The sequence below is a fragment of the Chrysemys picta genome, chromosome 2, assembly GCF_011386835.1.
Source record: "Chrysemys picta bellii isolate R12L10 chromosome 2, ASM1138683v2, whole genome shotgun sequence".
In the NCBI taxonomy this organism is placed as follows: domain Eukaryota; kingdom Metazoa; phylum Chordata; order Testudines; family Emydidae; genus Chrysemys; species Chrysemys picta.
Genome location: NC_088792.1, coordinates 212,583,552 through 212,603,825, shown reverse-complemented (window position 1 = coordinate 212,603,825; position 20,274 = coordinate 212,583,552). Strand labels below are relative to the sequence as shown.

Here is a 20,274-nt window from a genome sequence, read left to right as displayed (position 1 = left end):
AAGCCCTCCCAACCTGGCACATAAGGAGAGGTGGATAATAGGACAAAAGAGGGGGTAAAAAGTCTTTCCTTCAGAAAAAGCCTGTTAATCAGAAGTGTTGCATCTAAAAGAGTTGATGTAAAGAGTGGGATATGGCAGAACCACCAGAAGAGAATGGATCAATTGACCAGAAGCAGGGGTCCCGGAACAGGGCAGGGGCCAAGAGGCCATGGCTCTCCCACTTTTTACTGGCCATAAGGGCGAGTAATGCAGGGCGGGGCTCAGGGGAAGAGGAAGCACAAAGGTGGAGGCGGGGCCACAGTTCAGGCACCTGGGCCCCCCTCCCCCCACTTTTAGGGCACTTCCTCTGCTCCTGACCAGAAGTATAAAGGATGTGCTGGCAGTAGAAAGACAACTCTCCACCCTGTCTCCTGCTCTCAGGGCTGGAAGTGCTGGGATGTATGAGGTGGAGAGGAAGAGCGGGTAACAACCCCGTTAGCCAATTAAGTAGTGTTACTGAGAAACTTCAGAAAGGAGACCCTGCTGGAAGGACTGCAAAAATACACTAGCTGTGTAAGAAGCTGAACCTCCACATTTTTCAGGACCTTGCACATGCTAAAGGACTGGAGTACTTGTGGCACCTGTGTGCCTTGGTCAGCAGAATGGCAGCCAGCAGCAGTGCAGAGGTTGACAAAGCAGGAAATAAAACCAGGATATAAACAGAGCCCTGTGAAATTGTTTATTTTTCATACCTTATTTTTGGGGAATTTCATTTTCTGCATGCAGGGGAGGCCTGGTCCTACTCCCCGGAGGGGCGTATAAGTGTCATATTTCATAAACAGCTTAGCCCCATAGTAGAAGCTATTTAAATGGCCAAGTTAAAAAGCAATAGGCTAACTTCACCCGTCCACCTTTCTCAGGAAGGGCCAGACCTTTGAAATAGCCAGAGTCTAGAGGTTTGAGCACTAGACACAACTAGGAACTCGAAGTTTGTGATGGATGTAACTTGACTCCCTGATGAGTGGGCAAATAGTTTAACCTCGGGGTTGAGCCACCGCCTACCCCAAATGATTAAATCAGGGATAATATCTCCTCATATGGGTGTTACGATAACTAAATGAATAAATTAAGAGAATGAATTATGATTATACACTGGTTAAGGCACTCACATGGGAAGTAGGACACCCAAGTTCAACTCCTTGATACAATAAATATTTAGTGCATAAGAAGTGGAACAATTTAAACAGGAGAGATTGAGACAGTCCCCGCCCCTTCCAAATACATTGTAGCCCCATGGTTAGGACTTTCACCAAGAAGGGAGGGAGACAAGTTCAAATCTCTGTGCCACATCAAGCAGAGGGAGGAATTGAACCTGGGTCTCTCATATCTCAGGTGAGTGCCCTAAACAATTAGCCAAATTGGCCTCAAAATGCCCCTGTATTTAGGGTATCTGTGATGCATTTTTCTAAGGCTTCTCCTTAGTTAAGATTCTTGAGAAAAAGTTAATATTGGAGCTTCTCCTTAAATGATATCACACTGGATAGCTTATGTACCTTGCTCTAAAAATAACCAAAAAACCCAACACACATACTGTTGAAGACCCAGGGCTGGACAAGAAACTCAGAGATAAAGAGAATCTCGCTCTTTAAACATAATTCTTTGGTCATTTTAATAATTAGTTGAGTTTCTTTTATAATACTAAAAAAACAGACAGGAGCTTACTAAAATAGTTTAGCTACTTAGCTCTGAAAGCACCATGTACTTCTACATGAGTTAGTTTGCAGATTTCAGTTCAGTCTGCAGTGAACAGGAATCCACACTACAATCCACAGTATCAATACTTCTAGGAAAAACCCTGGACAGAATCTTTAACATGGAGACAGGACTCCCTCACCTCTAGACTGTCTCTCTGCCTAAGGACTGAAATCTTCAGCAGAAGACCTATTAGGGCATTCAGCTATACCGACACTTGGCTTTTTTCCTGCTAAAGAAAAAATTCTCCCTCTTTTTGCTATGGAATAACGGTGACAGCATTAGAAGTCAGGAGCTGAGACCCCCCCCTCAAATCCTGTTGGGGAAATTAGCATACCTTGCAAGATCAGATCCCAAAACAAACCCTCCGCTCATGTTAACTACAACTACTTGACAATACCCAGATTTGTGAATTAGAACATTAATTAGCAGTAAGGTGTCTTCATCACTACACTTGCTCTCCCTTACGTGTTAAAACAGCTGCAAACCATAATACTCAGAGGCAATATATTTAATTTATCAAGCATAACAGAACAATGTCTCCGGGAAACCTGAAGTAGCCTATTAACTCATGGCGGAATACACTTATCTAAACATTTATACAACTTTAGATCAAAAAGCACAATCCTAGATCTGAAGACAAAGGCAGAGAAGTTTAATCTTACCAGCTGTTTCACTCTAACTGCCTGTTGAGCATGGACTGACTGTGCCACAATAGAGCTGGGCTGTGTAATTTTAATACTGATAGGTGTCCCAATGACTGATTTCATAGGCTGAAGAGGGGTTGTCGTGGTCGCTACTGCAGATGCAAAGACAGGTTTCACAGCCTGGAGAGAGGTTGTTGCCACTGCAGACGTGGGGACTGGATTTGCAGGTTGAAGAGGGGCTGTCACTGGTTTCACAGTCTGGAGGGAGGCTGCTGCTGCTGTCACCATTGTGGAGGGGACTGGTTTTACAGTCTGAGAGCCTGTGACCACTGCAGAAGAAGGGACTGGTTTTATGGGCTGAAGAGAGGTTGTTGCCAGAGCTGAGGTGGTCATGACTGTGGAGGAAGTTGGTGCTGCAGAGATGCAGGTAGAAACAGCTGCTTGGGTTGTAGCCTGCTGCTGAATACACTGCTGGATAAAACTCTGGGCATTGGGCATTAGCTGCCGTAGGGCAAGCATACTTTTCTAGAAAAAGAGAAAGACAGCAGCGATCATAATACTGTGAATACCTTTTGCAAGTTTAAGAACTACATTACTTTTCAACTAATTTTTCAAAGTTAATCTTGTTTCATGAGGAAGACAATAAGTTTGTTATTCAGCATTACATACAATTGCTGTCAAAACAACAAAACAAAACAGCATGCATAATACAATAGTTACTAGCATATAATGTGCAATAGTCAGAAGTTATCCACTGCTTCCCCCTCCATGGAATAAAGCCCATCTGATATTCAATTAATTAAAGTTTCCTTTTAATTAGTTACCTTTCATTTAGTAACTAGGCTGCAGTCCATGTTTCACAATGAGAATAATATAATTACACTGCTTTTGATCTTTGTTTCAAAAAACAGCAGCTTATTCATGGCATTGTGTTTTTTATTCCATTAAATATCTTATACAGAAGCAAAATTCTCTGACAAAGTCTAAGGCCTTGGCTACACTCGCGGATTCACAGCACTGTGAAGCACGAGTGTAGTCGCACCGCCAGCGCTGCGAGAGCTCTCTCGCAGCGCTGCAAGTACTCCACCTCTCCAAGGGGAATTGCTTGCAGCGCTGCGAGCAAGTGTGCAGCGCTGCAGGCGCTGATTACACTGGCGCTTTACAGCGCTGCGCTCGGGGGGGTGTTTTTTCACACCCTTGAGCGCAGCAAGTGCAGCGCTGTGAATTGCCAGTGTAGCCAAGGCCTCCGATTCACCCATATTCAGTTTTACACTTCCTGTAGTGAAATATGCCCATTCAGTCCAATTCTGATATTGTTCATATATGAAGTGTCATTTATAGCACATTTTAATCATTTATAAAATGTTGGGGTCCAATAAAGTGTTAACTTCATACTGGAAGGGAATAGCCCTACTATACTTTATTCTCCAAAATTAGCGGACAAAAAATTTACCTTACTTCTTACTCGAGTTACACATATTTAATTTTAAGTCTGAATAATGCATTATCTGCTTTGTTGGCTGGTGCATTTGGTTCAGATTTCCTAAATTAGATCCTGATAAATCATCTTAGTAAATGTCTCAAACTTTTAATGAGAACTTCAAAGAAAGCAGCCAGTGGAAGTTTCTCTTTCTAAGGGATCACCTAATTATGCAAATTTTAATATATGCTTCCACTATCGCACATAAGTGAGCTTCATCATTTGGTTAAAAAAGTATTCAAGTTTTTGCTCTATTCTACTTGCAAATCAGTTTTCCTTTAAAAAACAAAAGGTGTAAAGCATTCACTTAAGTGGCATGTGCAACTAGCATACTAGCATACTATTACTTGTTAGAATGATTACCATATAATAAGGCTTAATATTTCAATATGATTTCTGTCTTCAATTAGTATATTTAGCATCTTATGTTTATTTGCTTTGCCTCCCATCATAAGGCATAACCTTGCTCATTATGAGAGTCTAAAGCCTGGTCTACACTTAAGTCTTACTGACATTACTTGGGTTAGTTAGGGTTTTGATTTTTTGCCAACATTGTTACATTGGCAAAAGCACTAGTGTAGATGCAATTGCATCTGTATAAAGGTGCCTTATACGTTATAGCTTTTTCCAGTTGAGGGAGCTGGGGGGGGAGGGAGAGGACTATAGAGGTATAAGCACTATTGTACAACTGCACCCATACTAGGGGAGGTTGCTGCTTTAATTATGCTAGTATATTGTAAGCATAGGGGAGGGTAATTTGTAAATTAAGTATAGATAATCTCTAACTATTAACAAGAGGATTATGCTAACAAATTGAGATGTCTGGCTACTTTTCACCTTTTGGTGGTTACAATCATAGAACTGGAAGGGATCTCGAGAGGTCATCTAATCCAGTCCCCTGCACTCAAGGCAGGATTAAGTATTATCTAGACCATCCCTGACAGGTGTTTGTCGAACCTTCTTTTAAAAACAGGGCTTTGGAGCTGTGCTCCAGCACTGCTCCAGCTCCAGGAAAAAACCTGCAGCTCCACTGCTCCGGAGCTGCTCCAGCTCCAGGCTCCGCTCCAAAGCCCTACTTAAAAATCCCCAATGATGGAGATTCCACAACCATAGGCAATTTATTCCAGTGCTTAACCACTCTGACAGTTAGGAAGTTTTTCCTAATGTCCAACCTAAACCGCCCTTGCTGCAATTTAAGCTCATTGCTTCTTGTCCTATCCTCAGAGGTTAAGAACAATTTTTCTCCCTCTTCCTTGTAACAACCTTTTATGTAGTTGAAAACTGTTGTCTTCGCTTCTACAGACTAAACAAACCCAATTTTTTCAATCTTCCCTCATAGGTCATGTTTTCTAGACCTTTAATCATTTTTGTTGCTCTTCTCTGCTTGAGGTTTCAGAGACTAGAAAAATAGAAAGGAGCATAAACTCTGGCAAATTAAGTGTAAAAATATAATTAGGAAGACCAAAAAAGAATTTGAAGTACAGCTAACCAAAGACTCAAAAAGTAATAGCAAACAATTTTTTTTAAGTGCCTCAGAAGCAGGAAGCCTGCTAAACAACCAGTTGGGCCACTGGACGATTAGGATGCTAAAGGAGCACTCAAGGACGATAAGGCCATTGCAGAGAAATTAAATTAATTCTTTGCATCAGTCTTCACCGTTGAGAATGCGAGGGAGATTCCCAAACCTGAGCTTTTTTTTTTTTTTTTTTTTTTTTTTAAGGTGACAAATTTGAGGAACTGTCCCAGATTGAGGTGTCATTAGAGGTGGTTTTGGAACAAACTGATAAAATAAAACAGTAATAAATCACCAGGACCAGATAGTATTCGGCCATGAGTTCTGAAGGAACTCAAATGTGAAATTGCAGGACTACTAACTGTAGTCTGTAACCTATCATTTAAATCAGTATCTGTACCAAATGACTGGAGTATAGCTAATGTGACGCCAATTTTTAAAAAGGGCCCCAGAGGTGACCCGGCAATTACAGGCCGGTAAGCCTGACTTCAGTACCGGGCAAAATGCTTGAAACTATAGTAAAGTCAGACACATAGATGAACATAATTTCTTGGAGAATAGTCAACATGGTTTTTGTAAAGGGAAATCACGCCTCACCAATCTACTAGAATTCTTTGAGAGGGTCAACAAGCATGTGAACAAGGAGGAGCCAGTGGATATAGTGTACTTAGATTTTCAGAAAGCCTTTGACAAGGCCCCTCACCAAAGGCTCTTAAGCAAAGTAAGCAGTCATGGGATGAGTGGGAAGATTCTCTCATGGATCGGCAATAGGTTAAAAGATAGGAAACACAAGGTAGGAATAAATGGCCAGTTTTCACAGTGGAGAAAAGTAAATAGTAGTGCCCCCCAGGGGTCTGTACTGGGCCCAATCCTATTCAATATATTCATAAATTCTCTGGAAAAATGGGTAAACAGTGAGGTGGCAAAATTTGCAGAGGATGCAAAATTGTGATAGTTAAGTCCCAGGCAGACTGCGAAGAGCTACAAAAGGATCTCTCAAAACTGGGTGACTGGGCAACAAAATGGCAGATGAAATTCAATGTTGATAAATGCAAAGTAATGCACATTGGAAAACAATCCCAACTACACATATAAAAAGATGGGGTCTAAATTAGCTGTTACCACTCAAGAAAGAGAACTTGGAGTCATTGTGGATAGTTCTCTGAAAACATCTAATGTGCAGCAGCAGTCAAAAAAGCAAATAGAATGTTAGGAATCATTAAGGGATAGGTAAGACAGAAAATATCTTATTGCCTCTATATAAATCCATGGTATGCCCACATCTTGAATACTGCGTGCAGATGTGGTTGCTCCATCTCAAAAAAATATATATATTTTGGAAAAGGTTCAGAAAACAAAATTTGGGGTATGGAACAGCTGCTGTATGAGGAGAGATTAATAAGACTGGGACTTTTCAGCTTGGAAGATAGACAACTAAAGGGGGATATGATATAGGTCTATAAAATCATGACTGGTGTGGAGAAAGTAAATAAGGAAGTGCTATTTATTCTCTCATTACACAAGAACTAGGGGCCACCAAATGAAATTAATAGGGAGCAGGTTTAAAACAAACAAAAGGAAGTATTTTTTCCACACAACACACAGTCACCCTGTGGAACACTTTGCCAGAGGATGTTGTGAAGGCCAAGACTATAACAGGGTTCAAAAATGAACTAGATAAATTCATAGAAGATAGGTCCATCAATGGGTACTACCCAGGATGGGCAGGGATGGTGTCCCTAGCCTCTGTTTGCCAGAAGCTAGGAACGGGCGACAGGAGATGGATCACTTGATGATTACCTGTTCTGTTCATTCCCTCTGGGGCACCTGGCATTACCACTGTTGGAAGACAAGATACTGGGCTAGATGGCCCTTTGATCTGACCCAGTATGGCCATTCTTATGGTTTTATGATCCAAAAGACCTATACAGTTTTCTTCATTGATTAAACTCCGCCCTAATTCTTAAAACAAAGTGAATCTACTATTAATAGCTACAGGAAGACGCTCCCATCTTTCAGTCCATATAGTTTTAAAAAGCTATGTAGAACTTGTACAAGTCAAAGTTACATTATACTGAGATTTAGAGACACTACAGCTGTGGACTTCTTGAAGACCTGAGCTGAAAAAATGTAGCTAGCCTACATGCCAGATGCATTATGGGTAGATAGGGTAAAGTTATGGTTGTTTGGATAATTAGTTACATCTTTAAAAGTGAGTTAAGAATTTTCTGACTTTCCAACGTATGTGTTTAACATACAACATTTAAAAAAAATCCCATGCTTGAGACCACATCTGTAGGCAAAAGTTTATGCAGCAATGCTCATCCACCATGACTGATTTGAGAATGAACCATTGTCCTAGCCCGTGTTGCTATCCGTACTGAACAGTAAAACGAGTTAGCAGTGAAGACATTTTTGTACGTTACTCATTTAAGAGTGATGGCATACTTGACACTTTTTTGGGATCTCTTTCTAAAGTAATTTAAAAGCTTAGATTTGTATCTAAAAAGCACAAAAAAGGTAACAGCTGAAATAAATGAGATAAACTGGAAACCGCTTGTATCCATACAAAAGTTTACTGTGTTTGAACATTAATGTTAAGAACTGCTTTAGATTATGCCAATTCACATTCTGCTGAGTACTTCTCACCAAATCAAGTTTTATTCAGCATTATGTTAGCTAGTTGTGATGAAGTCCTCAGGGTTTCATCTACATGATTAAGCCTGGTCTGTACTGGCTGCAAAGTCATGGTTGGCAAGTCAGCTAACTCACTTCTTGACAGCATTCAAACAAAGAAAAGTTTTGTAGCATAGACCAGCCTATATGCAATTAACAATGAAGTGCACATTCCAGTTATTATGCTATGTTCATTTCATAAGCTGTGAAGTGAGAATTTATATACAGTAGATCCTCAGTTACTAACTGACCAGTCAACCACACATCTCATATAGGACCAGACGTACTCAATCAGGCAGCAGCAGACACGAAAAAAAGCAAATACAGTACAGTACTAACTGTGTTAAACGTAAACTATTAAAAAATAAAGGGAAAGGAGCATTTTTCTTCTGCATAGTAAAGTTTCAAAGTTGTATTAAATCAATGTTCAGTTGTAAACGTATGAAAGAACCATCATGTTTTGTTCAGCGTTATGAACAATCTCCATTCCTGAGATGTTCATAACTCTGAGGTTCTACTATAAGAGGAAACTGTCCTAAAAAGAGTAATAGAGATGAAGTAATAGCATATTTTACTGTAATGGGACAAGCTACAATCCCACACTGTAAATCCACTGCAGAAAGCCTTTATTCTGCCTAAATGCCTTTGAAAAAATTATTACAAAAAAATCAAGAAAAAATGGGAATGACAGATTATATTACTGAGAGCTCACAAATGCCAAGTTTTGCATTAAGCACTGTAGAGTACAGTGGCACTGACGGACTCCAGGCTGAAATAGACAAGCTTACTGACAAGGAGTTCGAGGGTTGCCATTGAAAAATATGTATTAGCTCAATATTTGACAAATTACCAGCAGCCAAAGTACTACAATATGCAGGACAAACTGATGGCAATCCTCACATTCCCTCTAACCCAGTTCTGCCACTTCGCTATTATCCCCGAGGTTTTGAGGTCTTTGCTCTGTATTGTGTCTATACTAGGTGGGCAGGTACAGTTCTGTGAAGTCTCATGCACACAATAGATTTGGACCTAAGTGCCTGTGTGTATAGCTGTACACAGAGATACACAACTGCTTTCATGAGTGGTGCAGGTGTTCACTGGATTTAGTACTTAAGTCAGATCTTTGCCTGATAATAGAATGAACCCTTTGGGAGAACATGATTCACTGCTAATAAAAAATTAGCAATTGGGCTTTCGATCAAATTGGCTGAATGGGGTTAGAGTTGTCCTGGACTTTTTTTCAGGACTTGTAGTACCCTGGTTGGGCAGTTCCTGGTGTAATTTAAGTAAAAACCAGTTTTTAAAAATAGTTTAACTATGGATAGCACCTAAAGCTAGGCAATACTTATTTCATTATATTATGATAGTATCTTTATTCTTTTTCCATCAGAAATTAAATACACAGCTTTATTCAGCTCTACAAACTGATTACAACTTTCACTATGTTTGACTGGGTATTAAGTTTCAGAACAGCTGCAAAAGGATTCTTCAAGAATTAGTGCCAAATATAATAAGAACAGATCCTAGAATTATATCAGTGAAAGCATAAATTCTGGGAAGATCTAAGTTATTTCTGTAAGAAGAGGGTATGTTTTATATAGGTTAGCTTTCTTGGCTACAAGTATTATTGTTGCACTCCCTGGAAACTGGATCTGCAAGCACTTTGATAAGTGAACTGAAAGGTTGTATATTTTCATTGTGGCTTCTTTAATACAAAACCCACGTCCTTCACTGAAATTCGATTCTGCAACTTATTTACTTTACTGATACTCATTTATAATAGAGATCCCGCTACCTGACAGCAGTAAGATAGAGGGAGTTGTGCGCAGGGACAAAAATAGCTTATTCTTTCTACAGCAGCAAAGTCACAGCTATTTCATAAAAAGCCTGTCAAGCACTAGCCCTCTAGCCCCTGCACATAAGATGGTAACTTTAAAAAAAGTTTTATAAACAAATATTGCTCTATCATCGCTTTAGATTAATAGTGAAAGAATTTTACAAATCCATCTGATCTGTAACTATTTGTGCTCAGTTTCTTTTGCATTTCTCTCTGCTCAGACAATGAAACAAACAGAAGTAATTGACTTCGTTTCACTATCAGGTTCTTAGCACTGCAATGCATTTCAAGCCCTACAATTGAATATTAGACAACTAACTTTTTATTAGAATTGTTTTTTAATTTTTGAAAGCTCTCTATTGATCATAGGTTTTATAAAACAAAAACAAAAAAATTAAGCACAAAGTGTAAGTTTTGGACCAAACACTAAAAGTTGGTTGGGTCACTGAAGGAAAAAGACGGTTTACAGTTTGTGATGTTGGAAGTGGGATGTAACAACCAAAAGAAAGGGATTAGTCAGGAAGTGGTTGACAGAGACAATATCGTTGCATATTTCCTGCTAACTATGTTTTTCTAAAGTTTGATTTGATAGTGGTTTTGCAACGTGGGTTTGAAATTAGCTCCTAATATTGTATGACAAACCTATTTTTTTTTTAAAAAAAGTGTATACTATAAACTTCAGAACCACCACACAAACTTACCTTGAGGAAAGGAACTAGATATGGTTGTGGAGAAGACTTGAGTTCAACATACAGCTTTTTTGTAAATTCTTCTGGTTCAATTTTTGCTTCCTAAAGTGAACAAGAAAAGCTTTTTATATGAAGTTGATCCAACCATAAATAGGAGTAATATCAAATTCTACCTAAAAAGGCAAGAAAAAGCATCCGATTAATTGGAATTCCAAGGCACATGGAGTTATTGAATTCCCGAATTCCCAAATGCTTTTATTCATGTGATGTTTTTAAACCTATTATATTATAAATTAAATACTGTATTACCGAATTAATTTCATTTCATCTCTGATCAGTTATCTAACAGCAATAACGGCTCAAGCACCCATTACAAGCAGGCAGCAAGTGCTTTCTAAGAGAAATGTTACTTACAAATATGTTGACCCCTCTGAGTACTATCAATGTTGTGCAAAAATACCATTTAATATAATTTTGTATTTTCTGTAAAATAAAGGTAATTTATCTATACATGGATCAAGGTGGACTCAACTTCTAAGGTCTTAAAAAGCACAATTCAAAAGATAATTCAATAATTATACGCAATTCTCCTGTAAAACATACACTGTATGAAAGTAGAGTACTTAGAGGCCCCTTATAAAACATAATACAAAAAATAAACCTTATAATGCTCAGTTATATATTCTGCAGAGGCTAATGGTATCTGAAAGTGGACAGGCGAACTAACCAAATGACAGTTCTAGTATTTAGATTTTTTTTTCCATTCTGTTGCTTGATTTGTCTCACTGAGCTTGGGCATAGATAGGGCCCTACCAAATTCACGGCCATGAAAAACATCAGACTGTGAAATCTGGTATTGTGTGTGCTTTTACCCAATACTATATAGATTTCACGGGGGAGACCAGCATTTCTCAAATTGGTGGTCCTGACCCAAAAGGGAGTTGCAGGGGGATCGCAAGGTTATTTATTTATTTATTTATTGGGGGGGGGGGGGGGGGGAGTCCTGCAGTATTGCCACCCTTTCTTCTGTGCTGCTGCAGGCGGCGGTGCTGCCTTTAGAGCTGGGCAGCTGGAGAGCGGGTGGTTGTTGGCAGATTTAAATAGTTGAAATCATGAAATTTACGATTTCTAAAATCCTATGACTGTGAAATTGACCAATTGGACCAGGAATTTGGTAGGGCCCTAGGCATAGATCAATGAAAACCAGGGCAGGCACTGCCACCAAAGGAGGCATGTAGTCTCTAAAGTGGGACCACAAGAGAAGAGCAAAAATGAGCAACTGCAAATCAAAAAAGAAGTCATAAAGGAGGAGAGAAAATTAAAGACACTGCAACTGACCGAGTAGAGAACAAGAGGACACAGGGGAGGAGCTATCCATCCACAAGTCAATTGTGAGGAGACGTCTATCAGGGAGAACCCGAGACCAACTGAGTTCAACCCTCAATCCCACATACTAAAACCATTAGATTACCTTGTGCACTGAATAGGACAAAGGTTCTGTGTAGAAAAAATAGCATGTGATCATCTAATTAAAGCCTGAATCATAATGCATATGCATGAAGGGGCTAAATTAAGGTTGCCAGAATTCAGGTTTCCCATGTATTTCTTAGCTTTAGCGTGCTTGACTTGACAACCTAAGTAATGTTTATGAATTTTTATGCATAATGCATAATTAGAAAAAACATAAGTAGTGATGGTGGTGGAGAGGGAGAATAAGCTAACTTTGCAAAGTGCTTTCCATATATAATGCCTTAAGTATTAAATATTGATACAAGAAGATTGTGAATAAAAAGAGTCTTACCAATAGATGTTGTACCAGATTCTTCACATTCTGTCCCATTTCTGGGGCTTGAGGTCCACTAGATGCCAGCTTTATTAATGTTGCAAGAAAATTCTTGCATTTCTTCACATTCTCTAGCATTTCCTGGTTGTGGAAGTCAGGAAACACTTAGTTAGACACAGCACTGACTTTGAACCTCAGCGGCTTAGAGAAAGTAATATTTTAAACTACTTGTTTGCCTTACTGTGGAAGTGTTGGGATGTGCTACTGTTGTGCCCTCTGTTTTGACAGAGATTGCCTTTTGGGAGACAGATGGTGCAGGAGGTCCTGTAACTGGAAGCTTTACAGGTGTTCCAGTACCCGGAGGTTTTACAGCAGTAACTGTCGTAACACTGTTAGTTATACCTGCTGGCTGAAAAGAGATATGAACACTTGTTTAACTGATACACTTTAGGAGTATATGGCATATGTTTGTGAGGTTGGAAAGGTAAGTAGTATTTTTCCTTAAGTCACCAAGTCAAACCATACGAGGACAAAAATTTATCAAAAACACATCTGCCTCAGACATTAAACTTGCAACAATAATCATTAAATGTTATGTGCTTTATGTAACTGCAATTTAATCTTATTTAGCCAAAACAGAGGAGAAAAATCACAGCCCTGTTTCTTCAATCAATATTGGAGAAGGTCAGTCTTAGCTTGTTGCTTGTGAGCTCTCCAGAATAAAAAAAAGTGAGGATAATCAACAATTTTTTTGAGTGAGCTGATGCTGCGATTGTATAAAGCTTTCACTACAGTGTCTAGGATACAACAGTCTAGGACTGTGTTGGAGCACCGGATGCCATTCTGAAAGACTGACTAGCAAAAACTAAAATAATACAATTGCCAGCTTCTACTTAAGATCTTAGAACTTAACACTTGCTGCTATGTTAAGAATAGAATTCAGCTCACTCACCGACAGTTGTCTTTCCTCTACAGTGGCACACAGGACTAAAGTAGTAAAAACTAATCTTTCAGTGAAATAAGCAGGCATGACTGGATACATACCAAGTACAGACCTGTTGAGTAAGGAGGTGCTATATTGGCTCTGTTTTAAGAGGTCACTTTTCAGAATCAAAAAGCACTAACATTTAAATTTATGACAAATGTGATCATTCCTTCAATTCCTCTTCTCATTTCTTTGCTGCAAGTGGGCATGTCTCCAGGTAGCTGCCAACCATCAAGCTGATCCACCTGATATGGAAGAGGCAAGCAGTTTCAAGAAAGCATGCCAGCTTAACTTCCTGCTGCTGGTATACTTTAACAGCTCTCTGCAAGATCTTTGCCACCACTGTCTCTTCCAAGGATGCAGCTGAACAGATCTATGGCCATAGGGAGGCCGACTGGGCAAGAGAATCCCAGAAACAGATGGACGGAAAGAGGACTGATAGGAACAGAGTACAGAACTGTCAAGTTGCAATGTTTTGGGTTTAAAAAAAAAGTTGCTTTGGAGCTACTCTTGTGAGTTTGGATATATTTATAGGTCAAGACAAGATCAGTGTTCTATAAGCTGAAGAGAGGGGGGTCAGGAAGTCTACTTTCCCCTTCCCCAGAAAAACTGATATATGGGAATAAGATTCTATCACCTGCCTCTCAATCTTCTCCACTACTCTGACACGATGCTCGTTCTTAGTCCAAGTAATGGAGAAATTCACATAAATGATAGATCTTGTATTAGGTAGCATCTATCCTGCATATTTGGAAAAGGTTCGTATGCGGAGCAGTTGCTGTCTTGAAATGACAGGACCCCAGCATGATGCTAATTAGATAGTCAACTTTGTGATCCCTTCTGGGGAGAATGAGAAACAGCCTGCACAATCTGAAACGGGGAGGGGTGCACGGGATTTGAGGTTTTTTAAAAAAAAAAGAGCTGAAACATCAAAGAATAAGAACAATACCTCTGAAGACTGGACGGAATATTGAGTTGGTAATATTTATTGCAGAATATGTTGTGCCAATAGTTTTACACACTATTGGACTACAGTAGTTTTAGTACAGGAAAAAGCTAAACTAAACTAGCTTAGCATTGTATCTCTCCATATTAACCTTTTTTTGCTGCTGGCCCCAGGCTTTTTATGTACCGTATTTTCCGGCATATAAGACGACTGGGCGTATAAGACGACCCCCAACTTTTCCAGTTAAAATATAGAGTTTGGGATATACTCGCCGTATAAGACTACCCCTCTTCCAACGCACACCAAATAAAAATTAAAAAAACATCAGATTTGATTTCAATATGGTAATTTTAATTCAAATGCTTATGACATGCAGGTACTTAGCAGGAAAACTGTCACTTATAAACATAAGGCTGTTTGTCATCAAACATGTAAACATAAAACAGTGCAAGTGGATTAAACTTTTCCTAATTCACTCTAAAGCTGAAAGGAAGGATAAGACAATAAACCCATGGGAGCTGCCATGCTGTTTGTTTTCTAAGCTGTCAACCAAACTGGAACTGATGATGATAGGAGGAAGATAAACAATAGAGAGAGAGCAAGTGCCGGGCAAGTCCCTGGTGAGTTAGCAACGCCCATCATAACTGCAAGCTACGGTATTTTTACAGGTTTTGCTGGCGTGACAGTTTCCCTTTAAAAGCCTTCAAAATCCTCCTGTTCGTCATCTGATATCATAAGTACATCAATGACATCTTATGATACATTTGTAAAGCAGTCATCGTATGGATCGAATTCCGTATCAGATGGTGTGGTCTCAGCTTCGGCTTCCTCTTCATCTTGCCACAAGTAGTCGTCCTCCATACCATCTAATGAATTTGATATGCCACACTTCTTGAAAGACTTGATTACTGTTTCTGCATCAATATCATTTCAGGCTTTTATGACAAACTTGCACAAAACATCCAACTGTGGAGCACGCATGTTTCCTCCTTTTGTGAATGACTTTTCGCCGCTAACCATCCATTCACTCCACTGTTCTCGAATGCGATCTTTAAATGGCTTGTTTAGGCACACATCCAGTGGCTGTACCAACGATGTCAATCCTGCAGGAATAACTGCGGCATCTGTGTTTAGTCTTGCAAGCCTTTGCTTGGTGCTGGGAGTTAAATGAGCCCTGAACATATCCCACACCAGTATACTACATTTTTGAATAAGTCCACCTGGTCGCCTGCTCCATACATTATCAAGCCATAGCTTTACCCCTTCTTCATCCATCCAGCCTTTTTCATTCACATGTACAAAACAACCAACAGGGAACTTGAGTTTCGGCATTGTTTTTCTTTTAAAAATAATCATTGGTCTCAGTTTGGCGCCATCAGCTGTGCATCCTAGTACCACTGTAAAACTGGACTTCTCATGTCCTGTTGTTTTAATTAAAATTGTTTTTTCACCTTTTTGATGGACAGTTTTATTTCCAGCCATATCAAAATTCATTGGAGTTTCATCCATATTTCCAATACTACTTAACGCATAGCCATGTTTAGTGCGCTGTTGTATTATGTATCGATGGAAACTATTTACTTTGCTATCAAGATCTGCAGGTAATTTTTGGGCAATTTTCGTCTTTTGCCTCAGTACCATATTATGCCTTTCCATGAATCTAGTACACCAGGATACAGTGGCCTTAAATCTGTTGCTGTGATCTGGGTTAGATTTGGCCCACTGAAGTGCAAACGTATTTTATTTCGTGTCACTACATAACCATTTTGGCGATGCTCATTCACCATGTCTGCTACATGTTTTTCGAGTTCTGGCCAATGTGGGGTGCCTCTTCTTAATGCACACTTACCCCTTGGCATACTCTTTAATGCTTTTTCATTTGCTTTCCAGTCCCGAACCATCTTTTCTGTTACTCCATATTGTCTTGCAGCAGCGCAGTTATTATGTTCCATGGCAAAGTTTACAACTTTAAGTTTGAAACTGGCTTCATATTTATTTCTTCTTGCTGGTGGAGCCATGATGGGGTTTTGACTGTTGGACATTTGTATACTGTACTGTATGTACTGGTGCTATACTGTATGAACAGGTACAGATACTGGTGCTGTACTGTATGAACAGGTACAGATACTGGTGCTGTACTGTATGTGGTACCCAGTATACAACAACCAGCCAATCACGGCAAGCGATGTACCTTACCGGCGATTGGCTGGTTGTTGTATACAAAGCCTGCTTGGATTGGTCAGCTCTCCCTGCCTGCCCAGCCCTCCCTGTCTCCAAGACTATCAGAGCGGTAGCGCAAACACGCCTCTTTCACCCGTCTGGCCCGCCCTTGTATCCTATTACCTCCTTCTCTGCCTCTCAGATCTCGCACATGCGCGCCTGCGCCGCTTCACTGCAGTCCTCGGGAGCGAGATCTGAGAGGCAGAGAAGGAGGTAATAGGATACAAGGGCGGGCCAGACGGGTGAAAGAGGCGCGTTTTTCTGGGCACAGCACCGCTCTCTCTCTTTTTGCCATACCCCGGGCGTCCCGGACACCTGCAGCTTGCTCCGCCCTTGCTGCTTTCATGCGGCCGCGGCCGTTTTTGAGCTCCCCCCACCATATGCGGTGACCGCAGATTCTCCAGTCCGGCTCGGAAGTTTCAGCACCCGGCGTATAAGACGACCCCCGATTTTTGAGAAGATTTTCCTGGGTTACAAGGTCGTCTTATACGCCGGAAAATACGGTATGTATGTATGTATGTGTGTACACACACACCCCCCCCCCCATACAAAAACACTTCCTGACTATGGTCTTCTGATGCTGTTGATACCATTGCTAGCAAGCTGATTTTTCTGGGTTGACTAGTTAATACAACATAGCCACAGAACAGGCCTCTGGGGCTCCCTTCTTTCCTTTCTCAAAGACAGTTCAAGACAAGCTTAGATGCTCCACTGGTTGCTCCAGGGCCAGGAACAGGAGGGGGGGGAAATGGTCCTGTGGTGGCAGGACCCCTCTATACTACACTAATTTATTCAGGATTTCTGAGAGAGGGCAGGATGATTTGCCCTTTAGCGCAGTGGTGTTTAGACTTTGGTCCTTTAGAAAACTGGAAGTCTATAAGGCTGCTTCTGTAAAAGACAAAGCACCTATCGTTCTTCAGACAGTGATCTTGTCTAGTCAGACTCACAGGATGACCAGGAGTTTTGTTTTTTTTTTAAACCAAATACCTCTAAGCATCCCTTTGTAAAAGACCGCTATGTGTCCGTCTTTGTCAGGTATTTCTTATAAAAAATGTAAAACTGGCCAAACAGGTTGACAATACAAACTGAACAGAAGAGAGATGCAAACTGCAAAAGGATGGCAGAATTGAAACAGTGTGTGCAACAAAGGGAGATTTGTTACCAAATATAAAGCCACTTAATTAAATATAGGGATGGAGGATTGGGCTGCAAAGACTAAAATGAGCAGCATCACCCATAAGATTAAACAGATTTATCTTCACCTCATCTCCCTACTGCTAGTATCCAGAAGTGGTGTGGGATCTGGAGTGGAGAGGTCCATGAGAGGACCTCTGTCTACAGACATCACCAGCATATGAGAAGGTTTACAAACACCTGTAATTAGACCAAACTGAAGAACAAACAGCAAAGCATAACACCCATATCTGTTCTTGATGGATGCAAGATTTACATTCTTCCCTATGCATATAAATAAAATAGGAAATTTAAAAATGAAGTGACTGCCATATTTCTCTCCTCACCCCCTTTGCTTCCTCCTCATTGCAGGGGGGTGAAGACTCTCCCCCTTACCCTCTCTTTATGATGTCATAAGTTGATCTGTTGCCAATATACGTGGGCATCTGAAGACAGCAGGAGGACAGCTTTAGAAGTCAGCTTGTTAATTACTGCTGTAGGCTAGGAAGTCCCTTTCCTAATGACCAGCCAAGTCAAGAACTCTCAGCCAGTGGGGATGAGTGCCCCTGCTCAGGACTCTGAGCCACCTGACACAGCCCAAGTCCCTTCATGCTGTCTTTTCATGATGGGAAAGAGAACATGGTTAACATGTCAGACTTCCCCCAGGCCAACTTCCCCACCCTGGCTTCTTTGCCACCAAGAAAGGGAGTAGAGAATATTTTAGTACAGAAAGGATTAGTTTGCTATTATACAATGTTTATCTAGTATTTTGCTCCCTAAGAACAGATAGGTAGCCCTGTACAGAGAGCTAGACTGTGATGTACAAGGGATTCTTTTAAAAAAGAAAGCATGCCCAGAGACAATACTGCTGCAGATAGTGAAACACTACACTGAGACAGCTGTCTCTATCCCAGTATCTAGATAGAAGTGTATTTAAAAAAATATAGCTATGGAATTTAAAGTCAGACTGTATATACAAGCAACTGCCAATCTGTATACAATCATATAGTGTTATTGTAGCCATGTTGGTCCCAGGATATTAGAGACACAAGGTAGGTGAGGGAATATCTTATTGATGAACTGCTGTTGATAAGGGACACAAGCTTTTGAGCTTACACAAAGCTCTGTGATATTACCTCAGCCATCTTGTCTCTAATCTAGATCAGTGGTTTCCAAAGTGGGGTGCGCGCACCCCAGGGGGTGAGCAAGAGGATCCGTCGGGGTGCACGGCAGGAGGAGCGCCACCGGAGCAGCGCCGCTTCGGCAGTTCGGGCGGCTTCTTTTTTTGCTTCGGCAGCTCGGGCGGAAGTCCGAGTGGCTTTTTTTGGGGGGGGTGGGAGGGCTTGGGGTGGCAAAAACAGTAGAGCCGGCGCTGCGGTGCGGCAGGGGGTGCATGCTCAAAAAATGTTTACTGATAGGTGTGCGCAATCAAAAAAGTTTGGAAACCACTGATCTTGATATTGGCTCTCCTGAGCTGTTCGGGCAACCCCGTAAAATTATAAATTTTAAACATTATATAATCTTCATTTTTATCTGGAAAAATATTAAAGAACTCAATGCCAGCTTAAAAAAAAGCTAAAGACATACCTGTACTATAGCAGGTCTTTGTTCAGGAGATACAACTGAATTTGTTGTTTGAGTTACTGTTTTCACAGGAGTTGCTACTACTTTTTTTAGTAAATGGGTGCCAGTGTTCTTTAAAATAAAAAGATAGAATATTTAAGATACAGAAGGCATAAAGTAGTAGTTAGACTAATTAATAGAGTTATAAACATTTACCTAAACTAGTACTTACTCTTGCCCAATGCAAAACATTTTTTTAAAAGGCATTAATTTAATCTAACAATTTAAAAATGAATTTGGGAAGGAGTGTGCAGGTGTAAATAAACCTACTTAACTACCAATGTTATAACAAGGTAAACAGATACAGTACAGTAAACAAAATAGTTTGGGCATTTTTGCTGATTAGTACAGAAGTAGTCAAACGGTGACCATGTCATGAAGAGAATCACTCTGGTTACTCTTCATTTTGATATATCCAGATTTGTGTGGTTCATACATGAAGGCTAAAATTCTATGTATTTTCAGATATACATAGAATCACAAATGTAGGGCTGGGAGGGGTCACTAGTCCAGCCCCATGTGCTGAGGCAGGATGACGTATATCTAGACCATTGACGATAGTTGTTTGTCTAACCTGTTCCTAAAAATCTCCAGTGACATGGGTGCAACACCCTCCCTTGGAAGCCTATACCAGTGCTTAATTAATTATCCTTCTAGTTAAAAAGCTTTTCCTAATATCTAACCTAAACCTTCCTTGCTGCAGATTAAACCCATTACTTCTTGACCCACCTTAAACGGACATGGAGAACAACTGACCACAGTCCTCTTTATAACAGCCTTATCAGATCCTCTCCGTCTTCTTAAGACTAAACATGCCCAGTTTTTGAAATATTTCCTCCTAGGTCACGTTTTCTACACCTTCTTTCATTGTTGTTGCTCTTCTCTGGACTCTCTCCAATTTTTCCTGAAGTGCGGCACCCAAAGCTGTACACAATAGTCCAGCTGAAGCATCACTAGTGCCAAACAGAGCG

General features: G+C 40.4%; 1 protein-coding gene across 4 annotated transcripts in view; it reads right to left on the bottom strand.

Annotated features, from left to right (window-relative positions):
* Positions 1 to 20,274, bottom strand: part of TAF4B (TATA-box binding protein associated factor 4b) — a 160,115-nt gene that overhangs the window by 113,431 nt on the left and 26,410 nt on the right. For all 4 annotated transcript variants that reach the window (XM_065585403.1, XM_065585401.1, XM_065585402.1 and 1 more), the window contains exons 3-7: positions 19,268 to 19,375; positions 12,598 to 12,765; positions 12,375 to 12,497; positions 10,586 to 10,675; positions 2,397 to 2,903 (exon numbers count right to left, since the gene is read on the bottom strand). In XM_065585403.1, the coding sequence (XP_065441475.1) occupies positions 2,397 to 2,903; positions 10,586 to 10,675; positions 12,375 to 12,497; positions 12,598 to 12,765; positions 19,268 to 19,375 (996 nt within the window). The remainder of the gene's footprint in view (positions 1 to 2,396; positions 2,904 to 10,585; positions 10,676 to 12,374; positions 12,498 to 12,597; positions 12,766 to 19,267; positions 19,376 to 20,274) is intronic.